General features: G+C 37.3%; 2 protein-coding genes across 2 annotated transcripts; both read left to right on the plus strand.

The window, feature by feature from the left end:
- The first annotated feature begins 4,084 nt into the window (after positions 1–4,084).
- LOC113034214 (putative defense protein Hdd11) lies at positions 4,085–7,000 on the plus strand. Its single transcript, XM_026188606.1, has 5 exons — positions 4,085–4,328; positions 4,809–4,921; positions 5,190–5,299; positions 6,140–6,204; positions 6,292–7,000. The coding sequence occupies exons 1-5, from the start codon at positions 4,136–4,138 to the stop codon at positions 6,399–6,401; spliced, it is 591 nt and encodes a 196-aa protein (XP_026044391.1). The 5' UTR covers positions 4,085–4,135; the 3' UTR covers positions 6,402–7,000.
- Positions 7,001–9,677: 2,677 nt separating this feature from the next.
- Positions 9,678–18,908, plus strand: LOC113034213 (melanopsin-A-like). The gene is made up of 9 exons (XM_026188605.1): positions 9,678–10,555; positions 12,259–12,392; positions 12,514–12,717; positions 12,850–13,021; positions 13,948–14,109; positions 14,996–15,103; positions 15,247–15,418; positions 15,651–15,794; positions 15,962–18,908. The coding sequence occupies exons 1-9, from the start codon at positions 10,389–10,391 to the stop codon at positions 16,367–16,369; spliced, it is 1,671 nt and encodes a 556-aa protein (XP_026044390.1). The 5' UTR covers positions 9,678–10,388; the 3' UTR covers positions 16,370–18,908.
- Positions 18,909–19,028: the final 120 nt, after the last annotated feature.

The following is a 19,028-nucleotide window of genomic DNA, read 5'->3' on the forward strand; positions in this document are numbered from 1 at the left end:
TTGACATTTTATTTGGGAAATGGACTTCTTTTTATAATGATACACTGTACAAACCATCTTGTGCTGGCTACTGTGCTTGTTATTTGATCGCGTTGTACGTGTACTTCATTAGTCTGCATTTATATGATTGAAAACACGGATGAATGAATAACTTAAGTCTTTCATTTATTATTATGTGTGCCATATCCACAGTTGTTCCCAGCCTACATAGACTTCCAAGACACCACCGATTCATATAAACATGGTTTAGGGTGCTACTCATTTTCAAGAGAAGTCCAGAAACCGAGAAACAGTACCAGAAGCTATTGTACAAAAAAGTGAGAAAAAGCTTTCAATTTAACTTTGTGCACACAGAAACCTAAAAAAACCCATGGCAATTCAAACCATTCCTTCAGTACAATTCAATATTCATAATTCGTATATTACAACCCCCTCCTCAGTTTCACATTCTTAAACATTCTTGATGAATAACTTATCACATTAACAAAAAATACAAGCTGACCAATGACTGTAGAATTGACTGTTTTCTGCAGTAATTGAAGCTGACCTGCAGTCAGCTTCAATTACTATTTGACCTAAAAAACAATAATATGTGTTACAAATAGAGACAGTACTGCACAGGAAGAGCAAAAGACCTGCCACCAGGGAAGGTAGGCAACTGCTTGGAGGATCCTGAGCTTCCAGTAAGCCACTGACAAAGGTAAGACTGCAGCAGTGGGTTGCACTGACAGCGGGAGTGACCTGATCTCTGTAAGGTGCTCCCATCAAATTCCACTCACTCCCCTTGCAAGTGGTGCAAGATTCTGTTTAAACAAACCTGATTAAAATGTGTTATTATTCTGGAAGTGAAAAGAAGAAAATAAAACTAAGTGGATTATAAAAAAAAAAGCGAGACAATGTTAAGTGGAGCAGATAATATACAATGCTTAAAAAACTAAATGCTGCAACTCTGGTCTGAAATAGTCAGAGCCACTTGAATAATTAATCTTCCATTAGGAATTCCATCACATTTTTTTTATTTTGTTTACTCTGACATTTAACATTAATTAGCTAGTTTTATAATGTTTTAACTCTCATTTTATAGAACAATCGTTGTGGTTGGTGGTACCAAATTATTTTATAACATAATGGTGATTAATGCTGGTTGGAGGGACTTCTGTTCATTTTTGACTAGGGCCCCAATGAACACTTGAATCACCACTGTAGGCACTCGGGATGTCCTAAAGAGAAGCTGCTGAAAGAATGACCTCAGAGACCTAGAAGAGAGCTGTATAGTTAAATAAATCCTTAAAATATTGAGTTGCTAATCCATTTAACCCTTTAAAAACAAAAGGTAACATCCAAACAGGATTGATATGTTGCTTTTTTTTTCTGTACCACTTAAAAGTCTAATCAGGTCAAGATCCAGTTTTAAAGTAAGAGGGAAAAATAGCACTTCTACACTGTGCAACGAAGCAATTCTGTTTCAAACGTGGGGAAATAAATCGTTTTAATGTCTTGAAAGAAATCAGACTGCAGTCTGCTCACAGATGTGTACAGCGAGCACGGAGGTGAATCGGCAGCTTTTCAGTTTTTGTTTTTCATATGATCTGTGTCATCTAGCCTTGTAAATAAAAGTTCAGTTAAACATGCTGTGTGGTTTCTTTTAGAGGAGAGAATGCCTCACCTGCTACGTTAAGGGAGGCTTATTCTAAGATAAACATTTCATTGCCATTTGGTTTCTAGTATAAAGTACATTAAAACAACAACAATTAGGATTTATATATATATATATATATATATATATATATATATATATATATATATATATATATATATATATATATATACAGAGACAGTCTTGCTTGGTTGTAACCATACTTCTGTGACCAAACTACTCATGGGTAATTTTAGACGCACTCTATCTATGCGGAAAGCTTGTGAAGCCACAACAAAGACTGTGAGAAATACACACAACGCTTGGTAGACGAGTGGTGCACACAAGAAAATATGTTTTTGTATTTTCAAAGCATGTGATTATTACCCTTTTCTGGAGGTTCTTTTCAATCACAAGCAACACTACAGTGTTTGACGTTACATTTCAGGACATTCAACCCATTATGTGATGTCCGTGTGGCCATGATGTGGTTCTATTGTGCTTTGAAAATACGGCAGTTTGGACCATTTTTCTAAGCTGTAATACAACAAGCTAAACACAACATATGTTTGTCTGTTTTGGTTTGCCTAAAGTTAGAACACCCCATATGGCAGAATTAGATGCATCTACCATAGACTCAGCTGTATCCAGATTTTGTAATGACCGTCTCCTTATCATTGTTTATTTCGACTCACTAACTGAGGGGCATTTTCTTGCTTAAATTCTGTGGGATGTAAGCTTACCAACAGCTGACTTTCCTTCATGCATGTGGCTTCACCAGTGTATGACTGTGAGAGTGAATGAATAGTGGTATTGTAAAGCGCTTTGAGGGGTCCCGAAAAAGAGCTATATAAAATGCAATCCATTATTATTATTATTATTTATTTTACGCTGGTGGAAATCAGAAGACACATAAGTACCAAATTATTTTAGGTTGCATTATACTGCTTTTCTTTTACTGCCGTTCTTCTGGCCTCATTTTATGTCAAAGGTCTGTAACTTCAATCTTTCCAGGGCAATATTCTTTTATGAAACTTACATAAAACCCTGTAGTGTATCCAGAGAGGCCTTTAATTTAGATAAAGCCATTAGACACCACATCATATTCAGGCATCTTATCACAATGTGCGGTCAAAGGTAACCAGTGGACGATTAGCTTAAAGCTGCCAAATTCAATTCAGTTCTGAGAACAGGAATGATAAATGATGGGCTGTAATTTGGTTTTATCTGATTACACTGCACATCACTTTTTATTGATGCTGTAATTACAATGGTCACCTTACCCGAATGTATTTCACTGACTTGAATATACCATAACAAGTTATATCACACCCTAGAAGCATTATAAACCCATTCAATTCAATTAAACTCAACTTTATTTTACATTTTATTTCATTTATATAGTTAATAGTTATATAGTTTAGTTAAAAGATTAACTAAACTACTGCAGCACAACGTTGCATTTGACATTAATACCTTATTACACACACATCAGCAATGCATTAGTCGGGTGAAAAATGAAAAAACAAAAAAACATTATCATTAAACAAGAAGTGAGTCAGCCAAAAAAAGAGAGATTAGACTAAAACACTTCTTAAATTAATACATTTTTAAATGTTTAATCTCATTATTAATGTTAAACAAGCTCATCTTGACCAAGTAAAATGTAAATTTAAGCAGGTGAGAAGGTCAGTGAGCACATATAGTGGAATAAGATGTTCTCAGGAAAGTGTGAAACCCAAAGCGCTTTTTTTATGTACACATAGAAGAGTACATTAAACTTTTATTATTACAAATGAAAAACTATCCCAGTTTGAGTGGTAGAATATTGGCCCTCATAAATGTTATAAATATTCATTGGGGTTTAATTCAAGCAAGGAAATCCATGACTGTTGCTGTCTTTGTGAAGCTTTGAGGGGTTTGGGGAGCGAGTTTGTTTGTTTTTTGACTTTTAGCCCGTTTTCTTCTGAATCGCTCACCTCAAAAAAATAAATAAGTATGGGGCATGTTTCCTAAGTAGGACGAGGTTTCTAACTGCAGAGTATCAACATACATGCTCTTGTTTGCCTCTTTCACTCTTCTCCTACTGTCATAAGTATTAAGTACTAACCAGCGCAGTAGTGTGCCACTGTTATTTATAAACCACCAAACTTTATGATTATTTCAATTATATATATATGTATATATATATATATATAAATAAAAATGACAGAGATAAAAAGAGAGAAAAAAGCACTCAAAAGTTTTGTGTATTTGAGAGCAGAAAATTTTTTCTGCCTTTAATTGCAGAAATATCGCAAGATCTTTTCAAGAAATCATGTGAGCTTTGTGAGAGAGAGCATGATTAAGTAAGTAATAGCTGCAGAAAATGTAATTTTTTCGGTTGCGTGACTCAGCGGGAGTATTTGTGACTCCATCCCCTGACTCCTTCCAGGGTATAATCACACACCGCTTGCTTCATAGTTTTGCTTGCACAGTGATTGCTCCTCATTCAGCCTGATGGAGCTCCTTTGGCCTGGGTTGCTCATACTCCAGATGTTCTGTTTTATTAACGGCTATCCCAACGGTGCTCCCTCCGGTGCCTGTGAGGATATGTTACCTCGTCACTCTGGGGTGCTGCCTCAGCCTTCACCAGCACCCTACACTATTCTCACCAATGCCAGGGTGTTTCAGCCAGGGAAGCCCATTACAGGTAAGATGCTCTTCACTTCTTCTACAGATGAACATACTTTTTTTTTGTATAAGTCTGAAGCAACACGAGAAGCTGGAGAAATACCAAGGGCTCAGAGAAGAGCTCGAGAGGATGTGGAAGGTGAAGGTAACGGTGGTCCCCGTGGTAATCGGAGCACTAGGTGCGGTGACGCCCAAGCTAGGCGAGTGGCTCCAGCACATCCCGGGAATAACATCGGAGATCTCTGTCCAGAAGAGTGCAGTCCTGGGAACAGCTAAGATACTGCGCAGGACCCTCAAGCTCCCAGGCCTCTGGTAGAGGACCCGAGCTTGAAGGATAAACCGCCCGCAGGGGCGTGCTGGATGTTTTTTTTTTTATATATATACATATATAAAGAGTTTATCCATTATCCATTATTGATCTAAATATTACATTTGAAATGATAAACTACTGTTTATTTTATATATATAAACACTGAGGTCTTTGTTGTGCTAACTGCAGTGACCATCGTTGGACCAAAATACAGAGGAGTGCTTCTGGAAGCTCGAATAGGTGGAGGCCTCAACGCTGTGGGGACGTGGCAGCGCCCTCCTCCAGACACTAAATTCCTTCAGGTGCATTTTTCAGTTAAGCCTATGTTGAAACCTGAGCTGCAAATGGTCATAATGTTGTTAAAGATGCCAAAAGTACAATAAATAAGATTGTTCCCAAGAAACAGTGGATAGGTTCTAGGTTTGAATCTACTGGCCAACTGGGGCCTTTCTCTGTGGAGTTTCTCCCCATGCCTGTGTGGGTCCTCCCATAGTCCAAAAACATTGGACTGTGGGATGGATATAAATCAGCAGAGTAGAATTAACAGCAATTTCCGATTATTGTTCACAGTGCGCGCATAATCCTCGAGGTGCTGTCACTCACTCCAACACCAATCTTAAGGGCAACAGCACTGTGTACAGCTGGATACCGCCTAACTGTGAAGGTCCTGTCTACTTCATGTAAGACAAATATACTTTGTTAGGTTTTCTGTGTAGATCCAAATTGTGCTATATATATATATATATATATATATATATATATATATATATATATATATATATATATATATATATATATATATATATATATATATATATATATATATATATATATATACAGTGGGGCAAAAAAGTATTTAGTCAGCCACCGATTGTGCAAGTTCCCCCACTTAAAATGATGACAGAGGTCAGTAATTTGCACCAGAGGTACACTTCAACTGTGAGAGACAGAATGTGAAAAAAAAATCCATGAATCCACATGGTAGGATTTGTAAAGAATTTATTCATAAATTAGGGTGGAAAATAAGTATTTGGTCAATAACAAAAATACAACTCAATACTTTGTAACATAACCTTTGTTGGCAATAACAGAGGTCAAACGTTTACTATAGGTCTTTACCAGGTTTGCACACACAGTAGCTGGTATTTTGGCCCATTCCTCCATGCAGATCTTCTCGAAAGCAGTGATGTTTTGGGGCTGTCGCCGAGCAACACGGACTTTCAACTCCCGCCACAGATTTTCTATGGGGTTGAGGTCTGGAGACTGGCTAGGCCACTCCAGGACTTTCAAATGCTTCTTATATATATATATATATATATATGTATATGTATATATATATATATATATATATATATATATATATATATATATATATATATATATATATATATATGTATATATATATATATATATATATATATATATATATATATATATTAGGCTGTTCAGTATTGGTTTGTCTTTAGAAACTGAAGCTTTTGAAATAAACCAACTGCAGTGTTACTTCTGTGGTTTTGCAGGGCCACCGTAGCTCAGCAACGCACAGTCTTCTGGGTTAACATAAGGTCCATGGATCTGACCAGAGGTAGGTACAGCCTGGTGACAAATCAAAATAAATGCAAAGAGACAAATGTTTGTGATACTCGTTCCTTATCGGTCTTCTGCTTCTCAGGAAAAACAGGCGGTCTTGATCTGGCAGTAGGTGCCAGCGCTGGAATGGCTGAAGGCAAACCTCTGCTTCCCTTAGTGATATGTTTTCTGATTTTAAACATACTGGCATGAATATAAAATATGTACTGCAGTCTTCTTGTTATATGTATATAATAAAGCATTTTGCAGTCCTATAGCTACATATCACATCTCAGTGAATTTTTCTTTAGCTATGTAGCTCATATATATTAATGCAGCCCCCACGCTTGATCATATATCAACTGACCTATATCTACAGGGCTTATCTGTCATAGACATAAATGATAGATATACCTTCATTGCAAATGCCTTGTTTCATCTCGTTCCCAGCTTTTATTCGGTGTGTTCTGTCACATTTAATATAAATCTATAAAAGAAAAGTCACCCCTCCAAAAATGCATTAAAGGGTTTCAAGACTAAGGTATGAATATGCCAAGATATGACTGTACTGAGTCAGTCCCTCTTCTATTAATACTTTATTATTGAATAAGGAATTTTAAAGCAAGTATAATTCACGCCTATTCCCTCATTGTACTCAACGAACACGTCTATATATATATATATATATGTTTGTTGCTCACTCTGTCATTGCTTTTGTTTTCTGTCACTAGACTTTGATTCTCTTCCCATATCTTGTGTATCCTAATTGCATGTATGCATATTTACCGAACCACCCATTACAGATAATAAAATGCTACATTAAAGTGTGTTGTGTTATTTTTATTGCAAGAAAAAAAATACAAGCAGAGTGATGAAAAGAGGAAAAGACAGAGTGTTAGAGAGAGTGTGAGAGAGAGCGGCATAGAGTTCAGCTGTTGTGGTTTGTTATTGATCGAAATTCATTCCACTCATTGAAGAGCTTGTTATGACCTGCTTTTTTCACATGGTTTGATCTATAACTTAGATTTCCAGTACTGCAGCAGCTAGCTAGCACACTAAAGGGGCTTAAGACATGCATTACACACGGCTCACATGTCAAGCCTTATATGATATCATTGATTCCTATTTGTGTACTTGAAACAGTCCTGTGTTGGGGTGAATAAATGTTAAATGTTAAATAACATTTACTGTTTGAATATAATATCTATGGAAGCACACATCTCACTATCAGCATTTACAATTCTAATATTGCTTTGATTAATCACATGCATATTTAAAAAACAATGTTTAGCACTGTGTTTATGTTTAGAACATAATTAGCATTTAAATGAGTTGTCTTTGTAGAGAAGAAAAATCCTTAATATTCAGATGTAGAAACCAGCAGCAAAAACATAAATTAATAAATAGATAAGAAAAAAGTATGTAATCATGTAATAGGTCAAAGCTCCCAGTATCCATGTTTTAAGCAGGAACACTGGGACAGAGTAATAGACCTGATGGTTACCCTGTTCCTGATGCTTTTTTCTTTTTTACTCTCTACCATAACCTATTTGCCTTTATGTCGTGAAGTATTGAACTCCAGCTGACTCATGTGCCTGAGGTTGGAGCCGTGATCAGAGCATCAGCACAACTCAATAATAATTAGTCTCTTCCCCTCTGAGCCAAAAACCGGCTATATCTTTAACAGGAGATACAAGCTTAGGAATTAAGCACCAGTGCTACCAGCTGGTTCAATAGTCTTCCATTGTCCAGATCACACTCTAAATAGTCCACACCACTGATCATTATTCAATCACGACAAGGTCATTTGTCCAAATGGTATTTTGAAACAGAGATTCTCCATATACAGCAGCCATTATGAAGATCATCTTCCAAAACTGCCCTGAAATAGTTGTTCTGAATCTCTCTCTCTCTCTCTCTCTCTCTCTCTCTCTCTCTCCCCCTCTCTCTCTCTCTCTCACTCACTCTCTCTCTTGTTCTCCTCAATGTGTATTTAACAGACCACTCCACTAATTAAATATCTATTTACTCTTTTTATTGTACAGTATCTTGTACAGCATTTCTTTATTTTTTAACAAGTTTTTCGCTTTTCAAAATAGCACAACGTGCAGTTTTATTGCAGGTTTGGTATGCAGGTTTATTCATCTACAGTTAAAATCCAGTATTTTGTCTCTATTTGTATTTGTTTACAGATTATTTGGGGTCAGAAATCCCAAAACCCAGTATATACAAAATATATGTAAATCTAAAGTAATAGTAAATTGTAGTAGTAGTAAGAGATATTTTAAACTGCGTGTCCGTATTGTGTTGATGTGCAAACAATTATGTTATAGCAGTGGAGTCAAGAGGGCAGACAACAGTACGTGCTGATAACCTCTGCCATGTTTAGGTCATGGCATGCAGTATATGTATTCACAAATACATATAGATGCCTATATAGCCAGATATGAATGCAGGCACATGGGCATGCGCAACAACAACAGACACACACATATAAGTTCCTATTGTATGCAGATCAAACACTGATCCACATGCATGCACGGAGTGCAGATTAAGACTACCCCTTGCCGTAAGGGCTTAGTTGACATCTCTGTCTAAGCTCTACATTCTTCACCTCCCTCTTTGCCCTTCCTCTTCTTTTAGCAGTACGTTCAGCACCATAAAAAGCAATAACCATCTGATGGTCTCTTCATACCTGTGTACTTCTGGCACTCAAGAATGCACAGTCCCTATTTGCTCCATCAAACTGATCTGATGAACTGAACACCATGTGAAGTTAAGACTTTCTCGCTGACAATCTGCAGTCTTTCCCAGTGATACGCAATAACTGAGCAGTAGCAGTGTGCCTTGTTTAATGACTGGAATGAATTGCCAACATTTCTTCAAATTAGTAACCTGTAGAGCTTAACTGGAGGTATAAATATTTGAAGGTCTGTGATTTTGTCTTCAATAGCCTTCATGTTGTGCTCATTGGTCAAGGGAGATGCCTATTAGTTTAATTCTGTGAGTGATCCTACAGAGCCTGTGCATGCCAGACTCTGTAAAATCACACAACGAGGTCACTGCAGAGCATGCATCATTTGGATAAACACACGCACGTCAGTATTGAGCTTGCGTGACTACTCGCATGCATTTAAATACGGATAGACTATTCTGCATAGTAATGGTTTCTAATGACTTGCAGTTCTAGCTGGAATCAATGGTTGTGAAATGTTACATGCACTGTGCTCTCATCTAGTTTGCAATGTCCGATGCATTTCCGAGCTCAAATGGCTTTTGGTGCAAGTATTCGATATGTTTGTTATGTAAGAAGCTGGTGGTTAAAGGGATAGCGCTCAGGGCTGGGCCATATTACATTCAGGACGGGTAGGGCATGTGAGAAAGAGGAGAGAGAGAGAGAGAGAGAGAGAGAGAGAGAGAGAGAGAGAGAGAGAGAGAGAGTATGACAAGGGAAAGGTTGAGAGAGCAACACAAAGCTCCATGGGACAGTGAGGGAGAGGCACATTTAGAGAGAGATGAGAGGTTAGAAGTCACTAGTTCACAAGATAATGAGAGACAGGCTACTGATTCAGATCTTGGTGGACAGCTGGTGCGAAGGCTGAAGACGCTGCAGGCTAACACTGAAAGCAAAACAACTGTGGGATTTAACAAGAATATCAGCAGCTTGCTACAACAACAGGAAATACTTGGATACAACAGGTGAAAGACACAATTTTGAAGCAGACCTGCAGTAAATAATAGAAAGTACATTTGGAGACAACATCTGAAAGGATATGGACACCTTGCATCATATACCACTGGACAAAGAAGTAGAAGAGGAGGTGTTATATTTTCAGTGCTTTATATTTTATTGCAGATATTTTTTTGTAAATCTTTCCAGATTGATAGTGTAACTGTATCATACTGTGCAGCTCTTCCAGCTTTCTCTCCTAAACGAATCATATGCACTTAGTTAGATTCAGCATTTCACAAAGTGGGGATCACCTACTTCCTCTGATTTAGTGCTTCGTATACAATGGGAGGTGTTGAAAACATGCAGCAAAGTTAAAATTAATCAAACCTCTGTATACTTCTCCGGTGTTTCATTTTGTGCACATGCTACAACTATGGATGTTCAGCATGAGCAAAGTCAAGTTAGTTACAAACTAGTAGATGTAGCCCAGCCCGCCAGACTGACAGTTCTGATGAGGTGTTTGAACCATGTGGTCCACTGAGAGCATGGAGCCAGAGAAAGCACACAGCCAGAGAAGCTTCTTCAACAAGGTGGACGTGCCTGATCATGTTCACTACATTGTGGCTTCATTTGTCTTCATCATTGGGGCACTGGGCATCACTGGAAACTCTCTGGTTATGTTTGCCTTCTACAGGTAGGTATAAAACTGGCTTGTTTATTTAGATTTTTGTTTTTAATAATTGTGCATATCCCTTTTTTTTAGATAATCTGAGCTTTTACCATTTACAGTGTGCAAGATGTGATGATCTCTCGTATGAACTCTATTATACTATACTCTTTGTTTCTTTATCTGTACTTATGAAGCAAAACAATAAAGGTTAAGGGGTTTTGACAGTGCATCAAACAAGTTAGTGATTACAAGTAAAAGTAATCTTTGCATCACAGTGTCCAGAAGGTAATCTTAGCTAAGTAGCATCAAATTAAAAAATGTTTTTTGAAAAATCAATAATTAAATGCTGCGTGCACAAATACCTGAAAATAGATTAATGGTTGCATAAATATACATGGCATTGAAATTAGAATCCAATGTACCATGGAGTTCAAGTCAACCATGAAATCCACACTGCTATGTAATACCATTTACTGCCATGTAATGCAACAAGTCAAAAGTAAATGACACCTGTTAAGGTTGCATGCCACTGATGGATCAGTCTCGTAACATCACAACTGTAAACTTTCTTTTAGAAGTCAAGGATGGAAGAATGTGTTATGTGTTGTGTAATTCAGAGTACCATTTAAGTTAAATGGTACTCAAAAACTGGGTCAGTGTGTGTGAGTGGTGCTGCTGTTCTGGGGATTGTCACAAGCTTTCATACTCCTCTGTCCATCATCACAGACAGATTAGATGGATTTTCCATTGTGTTGCTCTCATAATTTGTGTTTAGTGAATCAGAAATGCGCATGATGTTATGGGTTCCAGGAAACACACAACTCGCACACCCACACACACAAACACACACCTAGAGCTTGAATGAAATCGCAATCAATATGCTGATTTTTGGGGAAATGCTTTATAATATTCAAGCACACGTTCAATATTCTTCAATAATACAGTATTGTTTGTAAAGGCATCGACTCAAACAAATTGGGTGGAATATGTTTCATTAAAACTGCAGGAAAAAAGTTAAATTCAGGATAAACAGGAACAAAAAGCTGTGACGGAAGAAGACAGCAGGTCAATATCCTGGGTAATCAAGCTTGAATACAAGTATACCAGTTCACACATGGTCGAATAGTTTAACAAAGAGCTTGTCTCTGATCAATATTGACCATTAAACCGTAAAATTATTTAATTATATTATATTGAGCTTTACATGCAAAGGAAATACATGTGGAGTAGGCAAATGTTTTCAGTGTTTTGGACCTGCCAAAAATATAAATAAATAAACAAAAATAATTCAGGATATTGAATTTCCTATGGTTTGGTGAGATCCTCATCCTGCACCTCTTCTAAGTTGACCTTTGAAAGAGAATTTAACCAGTTAAAATGTGGACTTGCAGTTGCAGAAATTGGATTCAAATACCATTTGAACCAAAAGAATCTGCATTGATTTAATTTTAAGTATGACTCAAACAGTGTTTTTCAAAAATGAGTATATATGTATAATAATTAGACGATGAAATTACAAAATTATTGTCATTTTAGTCATCTGAGGGATTATACTAATCAAAACACATTAAACAGTCTCAAAGATGACTGCTGTATTTGAGGACTTTATTTTAGCTTTCTGATCACTGCGAGAAAGCCTCAGAATGATTAATGTTGTCATTTTTAATGCCACTGTGCTGTATAACATACGATTTTCCATACATTCTGTATGTTTGTGTGCTTTGCAGCAGCAAGAAACTTCGTAACTTGCCAAACTACTTAATCATGAACTTGGCAGTCAGCGACTTCCTCATGGCTTTTACGCAGTCCCCCATCTTCTTCATCAACTGCCTCTACAAGGAATGGGTATTTGGAGAGATGGGTAATTGTCTCCTTTGTGTTCTGATACAAAGTGAAGTGTGTGTGTGTGTGTGTGTGTGTTAAAGTCATATTTTTGTTTACAAATTTTTACATTCAGGTTGTCGATGTGCTGTTTCTTGCAGGATGTAAGATGTATGCATTCTGTGGTGCCCTGTTTGGCATTTCCTCAATGATAAACCTGCTGGCCATCTCGATTGAACGCTATCTAGTTATCACCAAGCCTCTGAGGGCCATCCACTGGAGCTCGAAAAGAAGAACCACTCTTGCCATTCTCGTGGTCTGGCTTTACTCTTTGGCATGGAGTCTAGCGCCTCTAGTTGGCTGGAGTGAGTCTCCTCAAACTGCATGTCTTTTTACTTCTAGTAAACACAAGTCCAGACTAGTGTTTAACTATTTTATTATGATTACTGAAAACTACTGCTTTCTGTGATTTTGACATATTTTATTTTCACTTCTAGGCTCCTATATCCCAGAGGGCCTCATGACATCTTGTACGTGGGATTATGTTACGTACACGACAGCCAGTAGGAGCTACACAATGATGCTGTGCTGTTTTGTCTTCTTTATCCCACTGGGAATCATCCTTTACTGCTATCTTCTAATGTTTCTGTCTATAAGGAAAACTGGGAGGTATTACAGATCTTGTGTGTTTAATATGCTGCGTGCTTGTATATTTATAATATTAGATTCTGTGCAACATCCAGTCTTACAGAGAAAAAACAATGCAGGGACTAACTGTGCATGAACTACTTACTTCTTTTAGTTTAATTATTATGTTCTTATGAGTTCTTTGGTGAATTCTGATGTTGCGTGTGCTCCTGATACACTTAGTATTTTGTATCTTATTATTATATCTTGTGTTTGTAAATGCACAAGCCTATTCCTAAAGCATATAGTGCACTGCTCCTCCACCTAAGCTGGAAAGATACTCAGAAAAGGAATTTATGATAAGATACAACCGTGTTTTCAATAAAATGTGGAAATACTTCAAGATAACCTCAGTCTTACACACTGTAGTGTTGGAGGACAGTTAATTTGGATTCAAAACACATGTTTTACCTCATTATCTACCTCCTTTTAGTTCAAAAGAGGCATCCATTGTGTTTTTAAACATAACAATTGCTTGTGTTATTGACCTGGAATGACCAAGGGCTATTTCCATCTAAGCAGCAGGTGCAGTGAACTTCATGCTTCAGGGAGAAAGGCATGTGTATTGAGTGGGCAATTTTTTTAAAGACACTATCAACACAAATGTAGAAAATAGGTATTTTGTGTTCAGAAATTAATCAGAAGGTTTTAAAAAAATGCTTATTACTTATAATTTGTGGTAACAATAGCACTTTCAGATGACTGTAGTAATACTTAAAGAGAGAGTTACATCCCCAAAGAAAACTGAGGTTATTTATGTGATACTGTAGTCTTTTCCTCAGTGCAGATATTCCTAAAAGATCTTCTGCAATAATATTGAGCATGGAGCAGTAGCCATGTAAAGTTAAAAAGAAGAACTATATAGTATGAATATATTTACCACGCTGTCCATCCTGCTCTATTTACAGGGAACTAGAACGTTTGGGGACTCAGGTGAGAAAATCCACTCTCATCCAGCAGAAATCTATTAGGAGCGAGTGGAAAATGGCAAAAATTGCCTTTGTCGTAATTGTGGTCTACGTCCTCTCCTGGTCTCCATATGCCTGCGTCACACTAATTTCTTGGTCTGGGTAAGATTATTTTATCTGTTAATATTGATGATTGTGTACTTTTATCCCTTGGTAATGTACATAACAGATTCATGCATTTGTAGATTGTTCATTTGAAAGCATACCTGTCAGAAAAATCAGAAAAAGTCAGGTTTACAACTGCCTGTTTTTGTTATGGCCTTCATCATAATGTAAAAAATGGTTGGTGAGAAAATGATATTGGGCACATTCACTGCTCTCACTATCAGATGTACTTATCTACAACATGGTGAACGGGAACAAGTAACACTTCACTAGAGACGCAGTGGTGGTGTGCTATATGGGAGCAGTTTTAAGCACAAGATTTTAATAACTGGGCAAATATTATTCTGAATTATTAATCTTCTCCATATATAACGTTCAGGCATTTCTTCACATAAGCAATCACAAACAAAGCTTCAGTATAATTCAATGATGTTTGCCTCATTATATTCTGTGGTTGGATTTTTATCATTACATAATGTTGTGTCAATAAGAGGCCAGTATTTCCTGGTTGGGTTACATACAACAGACGGTGAAGTTGCTCATATGCCCTGTGCTTATCACAACATTCAGTAAACCACATGTCTACCCTGGGACATACAATTAGTTATGTAACTTTGAAATCACATTCTGCTCATTCAGTGGAAAGGTAGTCACACTTGTGCACACACACATGCACGCGCGCAAGCAAAGATGATCAGATGGACTTAAGCGACCCTCTTTAGCAGCTGGCACATGTTCGTTAATCTCTAACCAAATATGTCCCTTAATTATGTTACAAAACACGAAAGAGAAACTGGATCTTTGCAGCGGTCATTTCTGATTCTGTGATGTCATCAACAAACGAAACCATCTTTTTAAAACGCTGCTGTTTTGTCTGAACCAGCCATGCCAACATCTTGTCGCCATACTCCAAGACAGTCCCTGCAATAATAGCAAAAGCCTCCACTATCTACAATCCTATCATCTATGCTATCATACACAACAAATACAGGTAAATAATGATTCGGTAATTTCATTTTAAAGTTTCATATAAGCCCCTTGTGTTGTGCAGTGCCAATGCATTATTTTGGAAGAAATGCTACCAACATGTAGCAAGCTGGAGTCTAAATGAGTGCATTGTTCTGCACTGTACAGGATGGCACTGGTAGAGAAATTTCCCTGCCTGTGGTTTCTGTCTCCCACTCCTCGAAAAGAATGCATCTCATCCTCCATCAGCGAGTCCTCTTTCAGAGACTCAATCATCAGCAGACAGTCGTCAGCATCAAGGACCCACTTTATTACTGCCTCCTCCAACCTCTCTGACGTGGTAAGTTAGGTTAGAGTAGATTTTATCTGGCTGTTGTTTAAGATGTCCGAACAAACAAGATTTCTCTTATGTTGAATCTCTCTCTCTGCTTATCTAAAATGAATTCTAATAAATTTGAAGTATTAATAATCTTAGCAAGATGCAGGTGGAAATTGCACTAATATTAGCTTTGAATAATGTTTGGCATCTACTAAACTTCCTCAGTTTAATTATTATTATTTTTTGCTTGCAGTTATTGAGGGATGTGGAGATGGAGCCTCTGGGCAGGAGGTCAGGCGATTCCTTCAGAAGCATATCATCACGCAGTCAGTCCTGTAAGAGGTCCTGTAAAAAACAGTTAGACCGGAAGACAACCAAAACCCACACAGCAGAGAAGGTGAGGAAACACTGCAGAAAAATGTGAAAGTGTGAATCTGAAAACTCACAATGTTATCTTTTATTCATCTACGATTTACACTACTTGCCCGCATGTAGTAAAACATCACACATCCATGATCTGAAGGTGATTTTCTCATGTATGTGTTTACTTTTTGACACTCCCAGCATCCGTCTGTCATGAGTGAACCATCAAGGGCCTGTGATCACGAGCTGGTTTCCAGTTCTCTGACCATCGCCGCTCTCCCCCTCCTAGTTCTTACCAGGAGGCGCAGCCACAGTCTGACCAGTGCGATTTCAGATGCCTGTGGCGAGAAAGGAAGAATCTGCGATAGGATGAACAGCCACAAGAGCGATTCTTTTGATTGCCTGAATTTTGGAAAAATGCCACCTACAGGCCCCAGATCACCCCAGGGTGTTCCTCGCATCATCGTCATCAGTCCCACCACTGAAAGCAGCCTCATTAACCAAGACAGTGTCTCCTTAGAAGACAGCATTGAGTCAATGGAGAACAATGTTTTTGTCACCCTAAACTTTTCATCAGAAGTTTTTGAGGCACTTGAACTACTTTCTTGACCAACTGGACTACTGATTACACTTCCACTGGATGTTTCCCGATTAATAAAAAAAATATACATCAAACTTTTTGCTACAGGCCAACATTCATATTGGCTATAGACATAAGAAGTTATTCAGCTCTTACATGTATGCGTGCCCCTCTACTCCCCTCTATTGACTAATTGACTCTACAAGGAAAACTTGTATGGCAAATGAAACAATAAGCTGATTCTGGTATGCAGTGTGCAGTGTTCGTCAGAGTTTGGCACGGACAAAGGACCCCTAAGGGGCAGCAAGCTTTTATTAGATTTTTCAAAAATGACAAGTGCAACTACATATTTTCAAGAGCTTGGGGCTAAAGCTTGACAGGCTGAATTTAAGTTTATCTATTGACGCAAAGGTCCATGCAGCTGTGATGCAAACTTTTGAACTGAAACAGAATTCATTCTTTACGCCAACATCATTGATTCTCTTCTGGCCACTGAAGAGAAGCGTTAGGAATAGTTCCCTCCTCCTCTTTCCTCAGGACGAGGCAATATGTGTAAAAATGTAAACCAACAAGGCAGCAAATCAAGAGCACTGATTATATGTCCGCTTTGGAAAAGCAGCACACATGAACAAAATAAGTCGTTTTTAGTAGGTTTTCTTTTTGGCTTTTATTACCACAAAGAATTTAACAGCACAACATCTTGTGTTGTAACACTAATCCGTTAGGTCATATGGACCGCTTGAGCTTTTTCACTGGAACAGAGTGAAATGAGGTCATTTTTATTATTCAAATACTGAAACTGGGTCAAATGTGTCTCATACAACAATGACATTTTTAACATTTTGTCGGCGCAATATTTCTATACATGTTTAAATACAGTATTTAGGCACACGTCATTTCTCAGAGAGAGTACATGATTTATGTGACGTAAGTATATGACGGCTGCTTTATGTATATTTTGCCATTTGATGCTTGTGCATCTTTTGGTTTTGTAATTATAGAACTGTTTTGAAAAAAATGAGGACATGCTGGAGAAGCACTTATATTTGAATCAATATAAAAAGAGTATATATTTAAGCTGATGCATCTGGTGATGATGATTATCTGTAACAGCTGGTCTAAGCTTAGTGTTAGTCAAAACACCTGAATTAGTAGACAGAAAACTAATATTGACGATCATCCAAATCATAAACTACTTTCAATGACAGCCCTTTAAGACACCTTTGAAGGACAAATTTCTTCTTCTTCAGCAGGTTTAATGGCAAATAAACTATCATTGATTGCCAGTGTCTGACAGGAAGAAAGAAACACAAGAAAGAAACACTTGAATCAATGAAACACTTTAATCTCTTTTAGTTTGCCTATAAAGTCCACAGAGTTTAACATTTCATTAGAGAAGGAGTGTGTGGCGGTAGGAAGGTAAAAAAAATGTTCTGATGTTGAGCCTGAATGTACACTGACGTTTGTGCTGCAGCTCTCATCTGGACAAGCAGAAAAACGCAGATAAACACCTGCACCAATATCTCACTGAAGGTCACTTGTGTTATTGTGTTATTGTGGGGTTTTTTTTTCTTTTTTACATTACACCATAATAATAAATGCAGAATTTATTTCTGCTCTGCTAATATGTACAGTTCTACCTTTAAAAATGATTTGAAACAAATGAAAGTGCCAGATGACATGAAGGGAAGTATTGTACATGTTGTTAACTACACTGTTATTAAGCATTCATTAAGCATTGAGAGTTATATCTGACACAGACACTCAGGCTGACCATTCCTAACATCTCTGAATTTTCAGAGATTCTTTTCCATGTGTCTGTGTGTCACTTCCTATCATATTAGTTTGACAGCTAACAACAGAAAGCGATCCCCATCCACCGCACTCTTAATGCCCTTGAGCTTTTAAGAAGAAAGTATTTTTTCAGCCTGGTTTGGAACCACAAAATGTATTGTATGTGTTAAAATACACTTGAATTTTTGTGCCAGTTTTTATGCCAGTGGTGACAAAAATCACACAAAATGAAATGAAATCATGCAAACAAAGCATCATCACCACACCCTCTAATGAGTAGCGTTTGTTTACTTTTTAGCATTACTTCTTCTTTTTTTATTTACCCACAATAATGTTGAATATGTATTTTGAACTATTAACACTATAATATAATGTGTGTTTCATGCCTCAACTCAGCTATTTTATTTACCACTTTCTATTAATTTTGTGCTACTGTAATAACATCTGCAAAATTTGTATTTATTGTCTTATTATTTGTGAACAGTTAAAGAGAGTCGTGGTAGGGAGTGTTATGGCACTTTTACGGTTCGTAAAGTGTTTGGATTCACCAAATCACGTAGATAAAGTTATTAAACCTGTGTTGAACCTCTACTTAAACTGCTTTTTTGTGACAAAACACTTCACCGTCTGTTGTATGTAACCCAACCAGGGTATACTGGGCTCTTACTGACACAACATGTAATGATTACACAGAGTCTACAGCTTGCACACTGACCTGTGAATGTGTACAGTGGAAAACTAAATAAAATATCCTGATTGTTGTGGAGGTTTTAAGACAGAGTGTAATAGAATAAATGGATCTGTTACAGTTAGGCATACTTCAGCCTTTTGTTGACCTTTTATTTCCTTAAAAATGGATTCCTGACAATGAATGCAAAAGGAGCTAGGAGAAAT

This window comes from Astatotilapia calliptera, chromosome 12 (assembly GCF_900246225.1).
Source record: "Astatotilapia calliptera chromosome 12, fAstCal1.2, whole genome shotgun sequence".
Classification (NCBI taxonomy): domain Eukaryota; kingdom Metazoa; phylum Chordata; class Actinopteri; order Cichliformes; family Cichlidae; genus Astatotilapia; species Astatotilapia calliptera.